Genomic DNA, 17,809 nt, shown 5'->3' on the forward strand with positions numbered 1-17,809 from the left:
TCCAGCTGCTGCAACACTTATTCAGTACTCATGGTTTTTGTTTCTCTCATAGAAGCACCCATCCCCAGATGACAGCCTGTTTTTCCCCAACCAGACCTCAAATGGAACTGACTTCTAAAAGGAAACTCACGTCCCCCACGTCGCTCCCCAACATCTTCAAGCCCCCTCATGTTCGACACCCCTTTTCAGCTCTGAAGCAGCAAGAACGAGTCATCGCCCCTTCTCCACACAGCAATAAAGTTTCTAAAATTAGGGGGGGAACAAAGCCAAAAGTAGATAGGTAGTATAGATAGGTAAATCGAGTCAGGTTGGATCTAGGAGGTCAATTTTAAGTTAGTCTGGAAAGTTAAAGACTGTCCCCTGAGGATTACTGTTTACCAAGATGTAGAGCCAGCCCAAATAGGCCCCCAACTGAGGGAACCATGATTGGTTCCCAAGTTTCCAGACAAAGGGGGGAATGAAAGACCCCAGCCCAGCAACCTTAGGCTTAGTTACAAAATTATTAGGGCACGTCACAAACCTGCAGACAATGTGTTTTTCAGATAATCAGTTAAGTGTGACCGATTGAAAAGGGAAAAACAGGATGGTTGGGAAAGAGCAGAAAAACAGATTCCAGGGCATGCCTGAATAAACAGGGGCTAATAAGCAGGAACAGAAAAATCAGAATGCTCATATGTAACTGTCATGTGGTATTGTTTCAGGAACATAAAATGAAAAATAACTTTACCCTTTAGGTAACCTATATGCTGGGTTCAAAATAGCCAATAAGAAACCTGTTGCTTACCGCGCGCGCGAAACCTGCCCCTTGACCCTATAAAAAACCTGTACCCCAAAGCCTGGTGTGCCAGCTCACCGAAGCTCCGGCTGAGGTTTCGCTGAGCACCCACAGGCGTCTGTGTCTGAATAAACCTCATGCGTTTGCAGCCAGTGCCTCGTGCGTCTTTCCTGGACAGGGAATCGGTGGGTCTTTCAACCCCACCTGGGTGCGCCCGCTCACCTCCCGGCCTCTCCCCAGGGGCGGGGGCGGGAGCTCTATCCCCGCGGAAGCTCCGCGCTGGGCGGGCACCCCTCCCCAAAGCCCCCATCCCGGCGGCGCGCAGCCGCGAAACGTCCTGGGGTCTGGGCCGCGCGGGTTCCTGAATGAGCGCGCTCCCTTCCCCCGCTTGAATGAAGGTTCCCACAGCCAGGGACGGTGGCAAACGCGCCTGCGGCGGAATTCGCCCTCTCCCCGCGACCCTCCTCCGGGCCTCGGCTACCGAGGGGGGGGGGTGCAGAGAGGAAAGCAGGAAGGTGATTTAAGTTACTTTTGGGTATTCTTTCCAACCAACGTGGTTCCCTTCCGACTGGGTCACTTGCCCTTTGTCTCCAAATGGTCACCAAGAAATTAGCGCAGAGCACTTTAAATGAGCCCAGAATTCGTAGTTCCTGCTTCGCGGTGGGTTTTAAAAAGACAGTGCAAAATTAAATTGCTACAGAAAAAGTTTTTTAAAGTTGGTTTTTCTCCTTAAAAAAAAAATCAAAATCAAAATGCTTCCTCTGCACTTCTTGATGTAATGGCCTTCAGGGACCAGGAGCTGGTGGACCCCTCGCGGGTTTCAGAGCTCGCCTAGCAGAGTGCCCCGTGTAGGGGGCTGGGCTGCTGGCGCTCCCTGCCGTGCCCCAAATTCCAGCGCCTCCCCCGCGGGTTCCTGGACGGCAGTTTTCGCTCGGCGGTGAGGCTTGCACTTTTGCGCCTGTCCCTGAGCCTGGAAATCAACGAAGTTCCTCGTCGAGATCTGCCCGGTCCGCCTAGTAACAACACGGCGCCTCCATTGGCTCATGCTAATTCCAGTTTCCTCGTCTTTCCCGCGGTGGGGGACGCTCCCTTCGGGACCCGGAGCCGGTGTCGCCGGAGCGGGCGAGCCCCTTTATGCCCCGAACCCCTCGCCCGCGAGCCTCGGTCCCGGCCTGGCCGCGCCAGGGCGCACGCGGGGCTCGGACCCCTCGCCCCCAGGGACGGGCGCCGCCGGTGATAGCGCGCGGCCCCATAAATCACCCGGGCAGCCGCCCGGTCCGGATTTTATGAATGAAAAAGCTGCCGGGCCGCCCTCGTGCGCAGGCTGATGCTCCCAGGCTCCGCGGTGCTGGCGCCAAGCGCGAGCGTGGGCGCCCGGGGAGGGGACACACGGATGGCGCGCCCTGCCCGGGCCACCCACCACCTCCCGGGCTGGAGCGGGGGGTCAGTGCCCTCTGGGACCCGGAATATTAGTAACACTAATTCTCGGCGGGGGAGGGGTGGGGAGAGAAACGGACCCTGAAAGGGAGGTGGGGGTCGCCTCTTGCTAGGCACCCTTTCGAGGGAGAGGGGGTTTTGCATCCGTTTTCTTTTGATCCTTTTACTGTCGGGGGATACGGCGGTCGGATTCACGAAACTACATTCAGAAGTAAATGAACAGTTTTAATTTGGGGGTGGGGTTAGATGTTGTAAAACTAAAAAAAAAAAAAAATGTAAGATGTCCTTTTATTAATTTTTTGAAAGTACCAAAAGAGGCAGAACTTATAAAAACTCTAAATTTGCAGGGAATATTAGGGACCCTTTCCTGCATCCTGGAACACGTATAGATTTTGTTGAAAATCATCAGATCCCTACACTCATTCTAAAATTTTAAATTCTGATTGTTCTAGCTTTTGCCAGCCCCCTCGCGCTCACAAATGCAGCCCTAAGGCAAATTCTAAAGGGAAAGGAACTTCCACACCCGGCAAAACCAGTTGGGAAGCTTCCGGTGGTCTCTTCCCAGGCAGAGGAGACTAATATTCCCAAGCATTGTATTTTTTATTAATTAAACAATGAGTTGGGACAAAGACTACTGTTTCTCAGCCTTCCACTCAAAGGTGTGTTTCTCCGGGTAAACTGCAGGCACTGTGGGGGGTAGGTATCTGGGGATCCAGGCAGGGTCTGACTGGTCAAGGTAGGCAGACAATGCACAGATCCCCCAGACGGGGACAGGATGAAGGAAATGCTGGCCACCATCTTGTTACTGGAATTTTCGGGCATTTATTTTATTTTATTTTATGAGCGAGCGCGTTCTAGGCTGAAGTCTTTAATGCTCAGAGCTGCCCTCTTGGGTACTTGCAACGACCCCCGTGCTCTGGGATGAAGCCGCCACCGGTGTTGAGTGCTCTGCCCTGTCCCCGCATGCTCGATGCTTCCTGAAATTTACACGTGTTAATGAAAATGAAAGAAGACGCAGAGGCTGGGGTTCCTTGGCCCTCTCTCCGCGCGTGGGTGCCCTCGTGGCGTTCTCGGAAATGCGCCCATTCTCCCGGCTCGGATACAGAGTGTTGAAGCGCCCCAGAGCCCCCCTTCCACGCGGTGTCCCCCAGCTGCGTGTGGCCTGCCCGCTCTCTTAGTTGTACTCCTTCACAGAGCCACCTCCACTCCCACCCCCCAATCCCGGGTGACCCACTCGGGGAGGACGGCCCCCCTGCACCTCTCTTTCCCCGCGGGGAGAAAGGCCGCCGCGGGGCGATTTGCATTTCTATGAAAACCGAACTTCGGGGGCAACTCCGCGGCGGGACAGGCTTTTGGGTTCTGCCCCTGGCTGCTCCCGGCGCGCTGCGCCCGCGCCCCCTCCCCCTGCGCCCGCCCCAGTCCCTCCCCCCCCCCCCCGTCCCATTCTCTGCCCGGCTTTGATCTCTGCTTAACAACAGTAACGTCACACGGACTACAGGGGAGTTTTGTTGAAGTTGCAAAGTCCTGGAGCCTCCAGAGGGCTGTCGGCGCAGTAGCAGTGAGCAGCAGAGTCAGCGCGCTCGGCTAGGGGCAGGAGAGCGCGAGGGAGCGTGGGGCAGCAGGAGCGAGCGCCGAGCGCGGACCGAACCCAGACGCGCAGCCCTTCCCGAGCGGCCCAGGCAGAGCCCCCGCCATGGCTCACCAGCTCCTGTGCTGCGAAGTGGAGTCCATCCGCCGCGCATACCCCGACACCAACCTCCTCAACGACCGAGTGTTGAGGGCCATGCTCAAGGCGGAGGAGACCTGCGCTCCCTCCGTGTCCTACTTCAAGTGTGTGCAGAAGGAGATCCTGCCGTCCATGCGGAAGATCGTGGCCACCTGGATGCTGGAGGTGCGGGGCTTCACGCTGCTCTCTTAGCGCTTTCCTGCAACTTGTTGCTCAAACCCACACTTCCCCCCTCATCTCCCTCCCTTCTCTTCCCCTTCAACTTTGAAGTTTGTCGGGGTGTTGCTAGGAACCCGTCTTTTCAAAATAAATAAGATATTGCGGGTATTTTTGAACAAGGAAGATGTGGGGGTTGGGGCATTAGAAATTCCCTTTCCTGGTGGGGGACGGTCGGGAAGAGGTGCCTTCGAGGGAAGCCGGTGCCAGGGTGCCCCGTGGGTTGCGAGGGTGCAGGCTGGGCGCCCTTTGTGGCCCCCCCGCCTGCGCCCCAGTGCCGCTGCGCCTCTCTGGCTGTGGCTGCCCGGAGCCGCCGGCTCGGGGGGGAGGGGGCATAGATTTGATTTTTAAATTAATATCCATGGACACGTATGCAAGGGCCACTCGTGCCAGTATTATGCGCCATCTTTGCTCTTTTATTGCAAAGCAAACGTGTTTATTAATAATTGGGGGTAGGGTGGGGGCGGGGAGTGGCCGGCGGGGCGCAGGGACAGGCTTGAGGGGCCGCGCGGTCAGCGGGAGGGGCGCAGTAATGCTCAGTGACTATTTTGGGGGGACCCGGCTCGGGAGGGGACCCTTTGTTCACGGATCGGGCCCGAGACGCCCCGCGCGGGCAGCCTGAGCTGGAGAGCATGCTGGGCTGAAAGGTCGCGTGGCTCCCGAGACGCCCGGGACTGACCCCCCGTCTGCGTAAGTCTCTGCTTAAGGGACGTTTCTGGGACGAGCTGGGGACCCAGGGCACATTTTCAGGCCTTCAGCAAACGCCTCAGGAGCCCGAAAGTATTTTTAAATAATTTCTGAAAGTGCAGCGTGGTGCCCTTGCGAGAGGGAAGCAGCGCCGGGGGCAGGGGGGTCCCGGAGTTTGAATTCCTGGAGCTCTCCCCGGACCCCGCAACCAGCTCCCGACCCCCAGCGTGTGCCAGGGGCCGCCCGAGGAGCGTTTTCAGGGGGTTTTTAGGCACCTAGTTATTTTTTAAATATTTTTAAATATTTTTTGAAAAGATGACGTCTGGGGAAATGCGGCGCGGCGGCCTGAGACGCCACCTTTGTGTCTCGCAGGGCGGCGAGCGCGGCGCCCAGCACGGGGCAGCCGTGGCCCCTCTGAGCCCTGGTAGTCCCGTGGCTCCCGGGCGGGGCCGGGGTCCCTCGTCGCCACCCCACGGTACCCGCCCCGCCTGCCTCGCGCGGACTTTCAGTTTCGTGTTGGGTGGGCACTGGGCACACGCGGCAGGGAGCGCATCGCGCGAAGCGTCTGCCACTCCCCGCTCTACCCTCTGCGCCCTCCCACGCGGGCCGGATAGAGGCGCGGGGGTCGCACTGCGGGGGCCCGGCTTTGGCGATCACGTCCAGGTTCCCCTGCAGGTCTGCGAGGAGCAGAAGTGCGAGGAGGAGGTCTTCCCCCTGGCCATGAACTACCTGGACCGCTTCCTGTCGCTGGAGCCCCTGAAGAAGAGCCGCCTGCAGCTGCTGGGGGCCACCTGCATGTTCGTGGCCTCCAAGATGAAGGAGACCATCCCCCTAACGGCCGAGAAGTTGTGCATCTACACTGACAACTCCATCCGACCCGACGAGCTGCTGGTAACCGCGGACCCCATCGCACTGTCGCCCAGTTAACCGCGGTACCCCGCGCTGGCGGTGGGGAAGCGGGAGTGCAGGTGGCAGGAGTCCGAATCCACCTCGGACAGGTCTCCCGCGCCACCAGGGAACGTCCACACTGCGGGGCCTCTGTTGTTGCACACTGAACCCCTCTGCCTCCACCCCTGCGGGGCACCCAGAGTCCCAACTCCCACCATATTTGCGTCCTAAGGTGCCGAAACGCGGGCGGCGCGCGCCCTCTAGCGGCTCGCGGCCTGCACTGCCGACTACAAGCTCTGGGTTCCAGGCGGTGGGAGGCCTTTTTGTCCCCAGCAGTCTCCTTCTCAGTGTGGGGATGGAGCCTTTTTACTCTCACCTTTTCTGTTTTGGTCTGGGGTCACACGTTGCCCTGCTCTCTGCACTTCGAACATTCGCAACCTTCCTGCCCCACCCCAAGTCTGCAAACAGAATGTAAGGCCAGTGGCTAGGCTGCGGGGCCCCCCAGGGAGTAACTTGCCTGTCCCTATTATCCGCAGCAAATGGAGCTGCTCCTGGTGAACAAACTCAAGTGGAACCTGGCTGCCATGACCCCCCACGATTTCATCGAACACTTCCTCTCCAAAATGCCAGAGGCCGAGGAGAACAAACAGATCATCCGCAAGCATGCTCAGACCTTTGTCGCCCTCTGTGCCACAGGTAGGGAGCTGGAGAGCCTGGTGGGCTTCCTTAAGTAACCCTGGCCAGTGGCTTGCTCTCTGGGGGGGTCTCCTGTCTAGGAAGAGGTCAGGGGCCAGGTGCTGGTAGAAGCATGCCCTGTCCCCTTCACGGCCACCCTGCAGTGCACCGGAGATGGGACAGTCTAGCCTTCCTCTGCGTGGCTGCTGCCCCCTCTCCTCCCTGAGCTAGGCACCCAGTGGCCACGCCGTGCTAAAAGGGGTTTACCTTGGCCGCTGGGCTGCCTGCCGCTACCCACCTCTAGCCCGCCCTGTGTCCTCAAGGAGCCTGGGCTTCGGGGGCCCCCTCCTGGCCTCTCCCAGGCTGGGCCACCTGCCAGGGGCGCCTGCAGGGGCAGGGAGAGCAGCCGGCAGTGCCTGCACCACGTGCTCCAGACGGCCAGCAGCAGCCCTGGTGCGGGGGCGGCCAGTGGAGGAGCCTGGGCGCCTGAGGCCCCGCTAGGGGCGCCTCAGGCCAGCTCTACTCAGTTGAGTCCTGGGAGGGCCTTTGGAGCAGCCTGGGCTTGGGCGCTGTTTGGCAGCAGAGGGGGTCAGCCCGTCCTCCTCCTCCTGGCCCTATACCCTAGATGGGAAGCCTGTCCCAACCCAGCGTGGACAGACACACAGATGAACCGGGCTCTGCCACTGACGCTGCCCCCCCACCCCCGTGTCGGATTTTGGGACCCACGCAGGCCATGTCCAGGAGGCTTTACCCTGATGGGGGACCCAGCTCCTCCCCAGCCTGGCTGTGGCCTTGGTTAGGCCTCAGGTGCTACTTCTGTCTGGAGCTCACCCTGGGTCACTAGAGGGCCACTGGCAGGCGGAATCGAAGGGGGCAGTTGATGTCTTCTCCCACCTACCCGGAGGAGCAGAGCCCTGCTGCCTGGTCCTCTGGAACTGCTGGTACAGGGGGTGCTTGGCCTCCACTGTCCTGCCCTGCTGAGGGCACGTGTCCCTCCAGGTCCTCTCGAGCCAGGCCCGGGGTGGGTTCTGAGAGTGTGACCAGCCTGTTGGGGCTGGCCCTGGGGCAGCAGGGAGGCCTCCTCTGGCTGGAGTTCCTCTGCAGAGCGGCTCTGGAGCTCTGGGCAGCCTTTTATGGATCTGAAGTGGCTGGGGAGATGCTGCGCTGGACGGGCCTGGCCTCCCTCAGCCTCCCTGGCTGGGCCTCCCCTGCAGGCCCCATGCTGGCAGGGAGTGCAGAGCACCAGGCTATGGCCAGGTCTCCTGGCTGCTCCAGGGCCTTTGACATGGGGCTCCACAGGAGCCCCCCACTTCAGCTTTGCTCCTGCCCGTGGCCAGGGCGTCCCCTCTGGGTGGGCTCTGTGGTGGGCCTCAGCCTCCTGAGTCACTGGGATCGCAGGCGTGCCTTTCCTCGCGGGCCCTGGCGTTGCCTGTTTGCACACAGCTTGGTGAAGGCAGGACCAGCACGTTTTCCATGAGCGCATGATTGAATGACGGAGGTCTTGGCAGGGGCCAGCCCTGCCCCAGCTCCCGTGACCCTGTGTGCCCTCACCCATCAGGTGGCCATGGAAGTAAACGCTGGAGCTTTGGGTTTAATTCTGGCTGTCCCTTGCTGGCCTGCGTGGCCACCCCTCTGCCCCTCCACCTGGAGGTGGGGCACGGGCTGTGCCCGCTGTGGCCCCGGAGGTTGCCCCTCCCCCACCCCCCAGGGCGGACCTCTCCGCTGTCCCTCTCCTGGTTTGCCGCGGTGAAGCGGTCTCTGTTCCGGGCCCCGCTGCCCCGCTGCCCCGCCTGGCCGAGGGGCTCCGTTGCAGGGGAGAGGCAGATTTCTTTTTCTAGTCTATGGCGCCACCCAGGAGCGGGGTCTTCCTCGGTGGCTGCTTTTCCTCCCTGTCCCTTAACAAGGCATGAAGCCTCAGGTGGCGGCGGCACCCCAGCTGGTGGGGCCTCCCCTGGGCCGGCCGGCTGCTGTTCAGCTCACTTGAGACCCCTGTTCCCAGGCGCTCAGTGGCACGAGATGAGGCTTTGGGAGTGGACAAGATGCACACTGTCCCAGGGCCCAGGTTCCTAGGTGAAGTTGGTGACCATCCCCACCAGAAAGCCCTCATGGAGTAGAACAAGAAGGTGGCCCTCAGGCCCTCGGGCTGCTCTGGAGTGGGGGCAGGTGGGAAAGAAAGAAGCGGGTGCCCATGACTGCAGTGGTCTGGGGGGACCTCCAAGTGTCATCCTGAGGGGACATCGCTGATGTGACTCGGGGAGGTGAGGTGGGCCGCCCGGCTCAGCACCGGGGCTTACCTCCCACCAGCAGGGGCACAGGGGTGTGGGGTCCCTAGGACCCAGAGAGGGAAGGGGCGGGACTAGGCTCAGGAGGCTGGGCCGTGGGCTTCCTGGGAAGCTCCGCTTGGCTGGCCACAGCTGCCCGCTTGCCTGGTTGGGGCATCTCGTGTGGCAACCACGATATGAACCACGTACCTCCCAACTTTGGAGATCAGGAGGCGGGCAAATGGTCAGGTGTGGGAGGAGCGCAGAAAGCTGTCCTGTGGCTGACCAGAGCTGACAGCAGAGGGCGGGAGTGGGCCTTGCTGAGGTGGGTGGCCGGAGGGTTCCTTCCTTGGCTGAGCACCAGCCAGGCCCTCCCGGGGCAGCTGGAACATGACTGCCCCGTCACACCCACCTGCTGGGTCTTGTCCAGGGTTCAGTCGCTGAGGGACTTGGAAGCGGCTGGCTGTCCACACTCTGTAGCTTTGCGGTGGCCCTCTGGAATGGACCAACTCTCTGGAGTCCCTGCTCCTAGGTAGCAGCAGATTCTGAGGGCATGCATGCTGGCGTTGGTGGCTATCCCCAGGCGACTCCTGCTGTCCGGGCGCCCAGCGGTGTAGAAGGCTGGGAAGACCTGAACATAGGGCCAGCATGCCTGAATTGGGCGGTCCTGCCATGTGCCCACTCACAGCCCCCTCTCCCGCTTTCCTGCAGATGTGAAGTTCATTTCTAACCCACCCTCCATGGTGGCCGCTGGGAGCGTGGTGGCCGCAGTGCAGGGCCTCCACCTGGGCAGCCCCAACACCTTCCTGTCCTGCTACCGCCTGACCCACTTCCTCTCCAGAGTGATCAAGTGTGACCCGGTGAGTGATGGGAGCGAGAGAGGTCTAAAGCCGGGGAGGTGCTAGGGCGACCCGGGGAACGGCCGGGCTGGGGCCTGCTCAGCTCAGGACCGTCTAGGGTGCTGAGCAGGACCTGGGCCCCCGACCACTCCCTGATCTCGGGACTTATTTGTGTCTAAGGGACTGTGATGGTCACAGCTGACAGTGCCGGCTTCTCCCGTCCCTCCCAGGGGGCCTGAGGCTTGTCAACTAGGCAGAGGGTCCTCACAGGCTGCTGTCACCCCACTAGGAGTTCCAGGATCAGGCAGGAGACGCCAACTCTTCTAAGAAACAGCCACCAGCAGGCAGGCTCCGCACACCTGGTGATGAACTGTGTGGTCATGGGGCTGGGGCAGTGCCACCAGGCTGTGTCTGGACCACAGTGTGCGTGGCCAGTAAGCAGCGCCGTAAAGGGCTCTTGTGAAGCCCCAGCCCCTGGCCCAGGTGAATGAGACCAGCGAGGGTGGGGGTCAGCTCTGCCCGGTGTGCTTGGGGGAGTGGCCCTGGGCCGTGACCCTGGCTTGGGTCCAGGTGGGTTTGCTGAGGCTGCCCTTGGCCGTGGAGCGTCTAGAGGGCTCCTGGGGGTCCCAGCCAGACACTCTGCCTGCTTGTCCCCAGCCCTGGGTTCTTGCTGGACAGCTGGCAGCCCAGCCCATGCATGACCCCTGAGAGGGTGAGACACCTCCCTCCCACCCACCGCCTGGCCTCACCTGCTTGGGGTGAGCGTCCTCTCCTGGCCGCTGCCGGGAGCAGCAGTGTCCCCCAGCTGCGAGGACAGAGCTGGAGAGGAAATCTCTCCACAGAAACAAAGTGCTGGGCTGGGCCCCAGCACGAGGGGCCCTGGTTCCACCCCCAACACGTGGGTGAGGCTGCTCACCCGGCGGCCACTCGGGGAGGGCTTCCCGGGTACATCGCTGGCCGACAGTGGGTGCCTCCTGGCTGGTGCAGGAAGGGCCGCAGCTGCCCTCGTGTGAATAGAGACTGTTTTAATTCGATGTTAATGACGCGCACCAGAAAGAGCAGTTGAGGCTGAAATCACTGTGCCGGCTTTCCCAGCCAGACATACTGAGCTGGACTCAGAAAGCGCCCCAGGCAGCAAGGCCCCGATTCCTCCCTGGCGAGCTGGGCTTCACTCCCACACGGGCTCTTCCTCTCCTCCTGTGGCCTGGGCCAGACGGCCTTCCTCAGGTCCCCTGCCAGACCACGGGCCTCCTGGGGCAGCCTCCTTTGGCAGACAAGTCCACAAAGGACTCCAGTGTGGCAGAGGGTGTGTTCCAGAAATGTCCATGTGCCCCTTGACCAGGGAGTAGACAGCCCTGCCTGGGGCTTCTGGCCACAGTAAAGGGCACCATCCACTGGGGAGGCCTGGCAGGACAATGCGGGGACAGGGACAAGGCAGAAAGTGCCCAGAAGGCCTAGTCCAGCCCCTCTGACCTCAGCGTGGGATCGAAGCCGCAGTCAAGAGTGGGGCTGCTGGGAGGGAGCACAGCCAGGGCAGGGTGTGGCAGCCCGGGGACCACTCTTGGACCTCTCAGTTGCCCCCTCCAACACGGGGCTCCCAGGGCGCCAGGGGCTCCTGAGAAGGTGCCTGGAGGGCTGGCGGGTGCAGCCAGGGCTCCCGCCCAGGCCTGTGGACTTGGTATTCCCATCTGTAAGATGGGACTGCACCGCACCCTGCCGCCCCGTCCACCGTGATGAGCGGCTGGGGGGGGGGCACAAGCCCTGCACGTGGCCCTGGGGCCCTCAAGCCCTGCTGGCCTGGGACAGTTGGCAGTGCCACCCTGCTTGAGATGTTAGGCTGCACGGGGTGACCCCTGGGCCCTGTTACTTGTGGGAAGGGGTTTCCCAGGCTAGAGACTGCTGGGTCTCAGAAGCCAGCACTGGGGACACAGCCTGACACTGCAGCCAGCTTCTTCACTCAGAAGCCACCCAGCACCAAGAACAGCTAAAGGGCGCTGCTGGGAGATGCCTCCTGTGGAGGCCGGGAGGGCCTCTGGGTGTCCAGGGCTCCTCTTTCCCTGAGGTGCAGGGCAGCTCTGCCGAGGGGACCCCAGCCCAGCATGCAGGTGCAGGCTTCCATGTGCTGGGGCCTCTGGCGGCATGGTGGATTCTCAGTTGCAGGACTGGGGCCCAGGATGCAGCTGTAGGGAGAGGACCAAGGCGGGAGGCCTGGGCCTCCCCTCATCCGTTTGGTCACACCTAGGGAAGACCAGGGGCACCTCAGGGTGGCCACCTTGCTGGAGCTCAGAGGGCTTCCCTGCTCAGGACATTATGTGCATTATGGGCCTGGGGGTGAGAGTTCTGGAGGATTCCAAGAAGCCGGTCTCTGCTGGGAGGTGGGCTAGGCCGGGGACACCTGGTGTGTGTTCATTCCCACAAGACAGCCACAGCCTCCTGGCAGAGGCAGAAGCAGAAGCATTTATCCCCAGGCGAGGTCAGCAGGCCAGGGGCTGCCGGGGACCAGAGTGGCACCTGTGACTAGTTCCTGGGCTGGCGTTGGGGCTGAGGTCCTGTGTGGGCCTCCTCCTTAGGACCCTCCCTCCCGCCGTCTCTCCAGGACTGCCTCCGCGCCTGCCAGGAGCAGATCGAAGCCCTGCTGGAGTCCAGCCTGCGCCAGGCCCAGCAGAACCTGGACCCCAAGGCCTCCGAGGAGGAGGTGGAGGAGGCGGCGGGGGCCGACCTGGCCTGCACGCCCACCGATGTGCGGGATGTGGACGTCTGAGGCGCCCGGCCGGCGGCACCACGGAGCACCCAGCAGCGGCCGCAGCCCCGCAGCCTGGGAGGGGCCGCCCCCAGTGCTCCAGGCAAAGTCCCTCTTTTCAGGGATATTTTGCTAACAGAAGGGAAAGTCTCCTTCTCCTCTCCTCTTTCTCCTTCCGTCTCTGACTTAAGCAAAAGAAAAGAAAAAAAAAATCCTGAAAACTGTCTTTAAAAAAAAGAAAGAAAAGATAGAATTTGCATGACCTTGAGTGGGGGGAGGGGCATTGTGCTACAAAATAGAGGATTTTACTCCGTAATCAAGTAGCTGTATGTGAGTGAGCTCGTGTCTCTTGTAAGGATAGCATTAACACGCACGAGGGTCCCCGAGGGCTAGGTCGGATTCTCTGCATGTGTTCAGAAAAGAAAAAAGCATAAAAACTTCTTAAAAAAAAAAAGAAAGAAAGAAAAATTTGAAAAACCATTTTAAAGTAGAAGAGGATTAGGTAGGAAGTGTGTCCCCGCTCCCCCGAGAGGCACGGCTTCGCACGGCCCTCGCTCTGTGCCCCGCTTGCTCGCCACGTAGTCACTTGTTTGTGTGTTTATCTCCTAGGTAGGTAGGCGTGTGACCTCTGCAGCTTGCAGATGGGTCAGCATGGTATGGGGCGCGGCCCGGGCTCTTGTGCCTGGGGACCCCCACCTGGGCACCAGTCTGCAGGTGCCAGTCAGGGAGCTCGGGAAAGGCCAGCTGTCCACCACCACGTGCTGCTGTGGAGGGAAGCAAAGAGCGACATGATAGATTCTATTTTTATAATCTTCCTATTTTTGTAGTTACCTGCTCGTGAGATGCTGGGTTCTCACCCGTCGGTCCTGCCACCTGTTCACATCAGGTTCAATCCACAGCTACTTTCTTCTTATCATTTTGGGGTTTTGTGTTTTCTTTCTTGATATTCTAAACCATTCCATGTCAAAGCACTTTGGTCCAGCAGTTAGAGGCAACTTCGCTGTCACATGCGGGGCGGTTTCCCAGTGGAATGGCGGGGAATATTCACGTTCCTGCATGCACAGGACCGCAAGGGTGTGACACCGTGGTGTCAGCGAGAGGGTGTTCCTGAAGGTTTTGTACCAGTCAAGAAGAAAAAGGTCCGTGTTGTCACAGTGCCAGGATGTAGGCCCCTTCCTGTCCTGTAGAGAGGTTGAAGTTCGCGGGAATCCTTTGGTGCCAACTGGTGTTTGAAAGTAGGGACCTCAAAGGTTCACCTAGAGAACAAGTAGTGTAAGGGTTACTTTTAGGTATTTCACAGCGGAAGGTTTTTAAACACTAAAATATATAATTTATAGTTAAGGCTAAAAAGAATATTTATTGCAGAGGATGCTCGTAAGGCCAGTATGATTTATAAAGTGACGCAGTCTCCCTTGATTTCAACACTCAACCCTTTCTGCCTTTCAGCTGCAGGTGAAGAGATGGGGCCTTTGGTAGGTGAGGGAAGATCTCAAGAGAGACTGCCCAGACCTGGACTCGGCCTGTGGGGCATTTCCCAAAGTGGTCTGCTCTAGAGGCACCCAAGGCACAGGGACCCAAGGGTGCTTGAGAGGAGTGGGGTCCAGGACCTTCGCATCCCTGCCCATCCTGGCCCTGTACCTTTGCATGGAGGACGTGTTGAGGGGAGGTGGCAAGAGTGGAGGCTGAGGCGGAGGCTGGAGAGAGCACGTGAGGGAGGAGTGAGGCGGGAGGCTCCCGAGGGGACGGGCAGTGCCCACAGGAGGGACAGGCCGTGGCTCCACTTCCTATTGCGCTGCTACCGGTGACTTCCCGCAGTCGGAAACTGTTCACAGCTTCTCTGTATCTCTTTCACGTTGTTTTGCTGCTATGGGAGGATCAGTTTTTGTTTTACGATGTCATATACTGCCATGTGCTCGTTTTAATTTTCTCATAGAAAATTGTATTACAGATGCCCTTTTTTGTAGTTTTTTTTTTTTTTTTTTTTTTATGTGATCAATTTTGACTTATTGTGATTACTGCTCTATTCCAAAAAGGTCCCTGTTCACGATACCTCATGCTTCACTTAGCCATGTGTAGACCCACCAGTCGGCTCTGTCTGCCTCGTGGACAGACACACAGACGAATCTCAAGACGGCCCCGGCCAACGGGGCCACGTCCAGGAGACCTGCGCAGGCCTGTCGCTGCCCAGCTGTGTCCCTGCGCCTGTAGTGCTGGGCTCGGCCGGTCTGGACGTGCCATTGTGGTATAGCTTCGCCAGCTGTGCCGTTCTTGACGTGTAGTTATGAACATTGCATGTTGTTATTATTATTGTGATACCAGTCTGTCTTACGTGCCACTGTGGTGCTGGGCCGTAGGACTCGTCATCGGGATGATTGGAATCACTTCTGGAATTGTTCGAGTTCCGGGTGCGTTTCCTCTGTTCCATGTGCTAGTGTTCTGTTTGTTCTTGTTTGTTGATTGCAGCATGATGCTAAATTAAAGACTCCAAATCTCAACCAAGCCAGCTCACAGTGCCGTGTGCCCGGTCCCCTAGCAAGCTGCCAAACCCAAAGGATCTGTACCCTTTGTGCCCCGGCGGGGTGGGTCTGTGCTGGGGGCCTGGCAGGTGCCGGTATAGGACTGGCCGCCCACCCGCCTGCCCTCCCTCCAGAGCCCCGTTTCCACTTACCGCGACCATCCTGGCTGCGGCATCTGCCTGAACCGAGCAGGGTTCTCGAGGGGGTGGTGTGTCCATAGTCGCGGGTGGGGGCAGATGTCTTGAACACTGCCCAAAGGCCAAAGGCTGGTGGCAGGTCCACAGAGCACAGCAGTGTGTCCTGTGATGCGAGAGCCTGCGAGGGTCTGGTGGTGGGCAGCCTGGGTCTGTGCCTAGTGGACACACGGTGCTTCCCAGCAGACAGGGAACTGGCACATTCCCAGCAGAGATACAAACAAACATGAAAAGTCTAGAAATAAAATTGGTCAAACCCCAGTGTGTTGCCTGTGTGTTTCCCAGGCCGGCTGGAGACAGGGAGGGGCGCGTGGCCAGGTCATCCTGTGCTCTGCAGTGACATCCTGACCTCCACCTGCTAGATGACTGTAGCCCTGCCCCTTGACACCAGCAGTGTCTGCTGACATTGTCAAATGATTTCTCGTGGGTGGGGGCCAGACCCCAACCAGCTTGTAGGTGCACATGTGGGAGGAGTCCCTGGGGTGCCAGGAGGGAGGGCCAGTTTGGACCCCAGGAGATTCCCAAGAATCCGCAGGTGGCGTCTGGGACCACACAAGCCAGCAGTCCTGGTGCCAGAGACGCTAGTGGTGCCGTTGATCAGGATCATCTCCTGGCCCTCCCCAGCCAGTGTGCCCTCCCCGGGTTATTGCATCTGGGAAGGTAAACAGAGGTGTGTCCACTGGCCCTCTCCTGGCGCAAACTGTTGTGTGCCTTGGGTGAATCATGGTCCTTGGGTGCTGCCAAAGCTCACAGCATGAGGGCCACAGACCAGGGCAGCCTTTCACAGGGCGCCTGGGAGGCCTTGCTGAACCCCTGCATCATCTGCCTCTGGCTTCTGGGTGTGACTAGCTTATGTCCCAGCCCCGGGGAAAGGGGTGGCCTGGGAAGCCCTGGCTGTGGTGGTGCACGGTGGGCTCCTGCGCTTCTGAGAGGAGGGTGGGGTGTGCAGGAGACGCCTGGCCTCCACAGTCACTGCCAGCCCCTCCCCTAAAGGTGGGGGCTCCCGAAGGCAGATGAGGCCCCTGGCAGTGTCATAGCAAGAGCTCTAGGGAGCTGGGAAGGCCACTACCTGGCTCCTCCGATGACTTAGGAGAGCCCAGCCTTCTCCTTGGGCAGAGCCACCTACAGTGAAGCGTCCAGGCTCACCATGGCAGTGGCCCAGCTCTGACCAGAACTAGGTCCCTGTTGGGGCAGGAAGCCAGGTCCCCACCCTAGGCCCATGTGACTGCAAGCGTGGCCTCGGTCCTGCTGTCCAGTCGGGGAGCAGCGAAGACGCCCCTGTCGGGTGGAGGAGGGTTTGGGCCCAGGGCAGGGTTTCCCGATGGCCTCCTCGTTGGCATTGGTGCCCACAGTGATGGCTGACCATTAAAGCACACTCCTTGGCCAGGCAGTGAAACCCACGATGTTGCTGGCACCCCAGACTGTGATCCTTGCCCTCAAGCTCAGCTGACACCCCCAGGGTGCCCTGCTGGGTGCTGGTCTCTCCAGTCACCTGGCCTCTGAAGACCTGCCCTCTGAAGGTCTCTGGAGATGAAGCCTTGCTGGTCAGCTCTCCCTGCTACCCAGTCGGTGGGGCCCTCCTGCTCCCTGACCAGCCTGCCAGTGCCCAGGCAGCCCCCCTTCCTCTGTCCACAACCCATTGGGCTGCCTCTTTGCTCCCAGCTGGCCCGAGGTCCCTGAGGCCCTGCCTTCCCAGCCTCCATTCCCTGGACCTTGGTTCTGCCCCGGGCTTTGGGCACGCCCGACTGCTCCAGGCTCCAGGTTCTGGGCCTGTGCCGTTGCCTGGCCCTCCACCCCTGCGTCTCTGCTTGTTCCTCAATGCTCAAAACACAGGCGGCCTCCGTGAGGGCGTCCACACCCTCACACCCACAGAGGTGGCCCTGGCAACCTTCCGCTTTGGTCCTGAGCCCCTCCAGAGGATGGAGGTCTTGGGATCTCCAGTCCTACGTCTGGGGCTCCAGGGGTCACCCTCAGGCCAGTCTTAGCTACTGTACTGAGTTGTGGGCACTGAGGAGGGTCGGGCTCCCGGGGCCCAGGCAGCAGCCTGGGTCATCAAGACGCGGGGAGAGGCTGGCAGAGTGGCACGTGCGTGTTTCTGGGGGAAAGACCGGGTGGGCAGTGTCCCTCAGCATCCAGAAGAGCAAGGGCCCCGTAGCAGTGCTGTCCTCGCTCATGATGTGACCCTCCCAAAAGGCCCTGCAGCAGGGCCTGGCCTCACATCTGTTGGGATGGCGGCCTCTGCCTGCGCCCTCCGTCACCGTCACCGTATGCAGGCCGTGTGCTGAGAGCACGCTGCACGGTGGGCCAGGCCAGCAGGCTGCGGCAGGCCGGCAGGGGCAGGGGCACGGGGTGCGCGTCCCCCACGCTGGGCATGCTGGGCTGGCCTCTCACAGGGCTCTGTCATCCCAGGAATGTCTTTGATCAAGAGTTTATGCAAGACAGGGGAAGAAAGCCCAGGACCTCTAATCCGTTCCCACAGTCCCCCTGCCCGTGGGGCCCCACCAGCCCAGCGCCACACTGCAGGGCTGGGGCAGACAATAGCCCGCGGACGGGTGGGCGGGCAGCACTGGGGCGGCTGGCCTTGGGGCCCACATCCGGGGGCCATTGTCACCACCACTCACAGGGGCACACAAGGAGGATGGGGAAGAGAGAATGTGGAACTCTCCGCTGAGGGGCTTTGGTGGCCTTGAGCCTATCAAAGCCGGCGTCCATTAATCCTTTAATTTTCACCTAGCGACAGCAGAGGCGGGCCTGCCAGTGGCGGCTGCTCCAGAGCTAAGTGGCCCAACAAGGACCAGCTGCCCAGGCCCCAGTCCTGCCGGGCCTCAGGGGCGTCTTCCTCACCCTCGTGTGAC

General features: G+C 60.3%; 1 protein-coding gene across 1 annotated transcript; it reads left to right on the plus strand.

Moving 5' to 3' along the window:
* Positions 1-3,760: 3,760 nt before the first annotated feature.
* Positions 3,761-14,739, plus strand: Ccnd1 (cyclin D1). Its single transcript, XM_076844859.1, has 5 exons — positions 3,761-4,103; positions 5,517-5,732; positions 6,266-6,425; positions 9,377-9,525; positions 12,101-14,739. Exons 1-5 carry the CDS (start codon positions 3,906-3,908, stop codon positions 12,263-12,265), a joined length of 888 nt encoding a protein of 295 aa, XP_076700974.1. The 5' UTR covers positions 3,761-3,905; the 3' UTR covers positions 12,266-14,739.
* The last annotated feature ends 3,070 nt before the right edge of the window (positions 14,740-17,809 follow it).

Source organism: Callospermophilus lateralis, chromosome 2 (assembly GCF_048772815.1).
Source record: "Callospermophilus lateralis isolate mCalLat2 chromosome 2, mCalLat2.hap1, whole genome shotgun sequence".
NCBI classification, from domain to species: Eukaryota; Metazoa; Chordata; class Mammalia; order Rodentia; family Sciuridae; genus Callospermophilus; species Callospermophilus lateralis.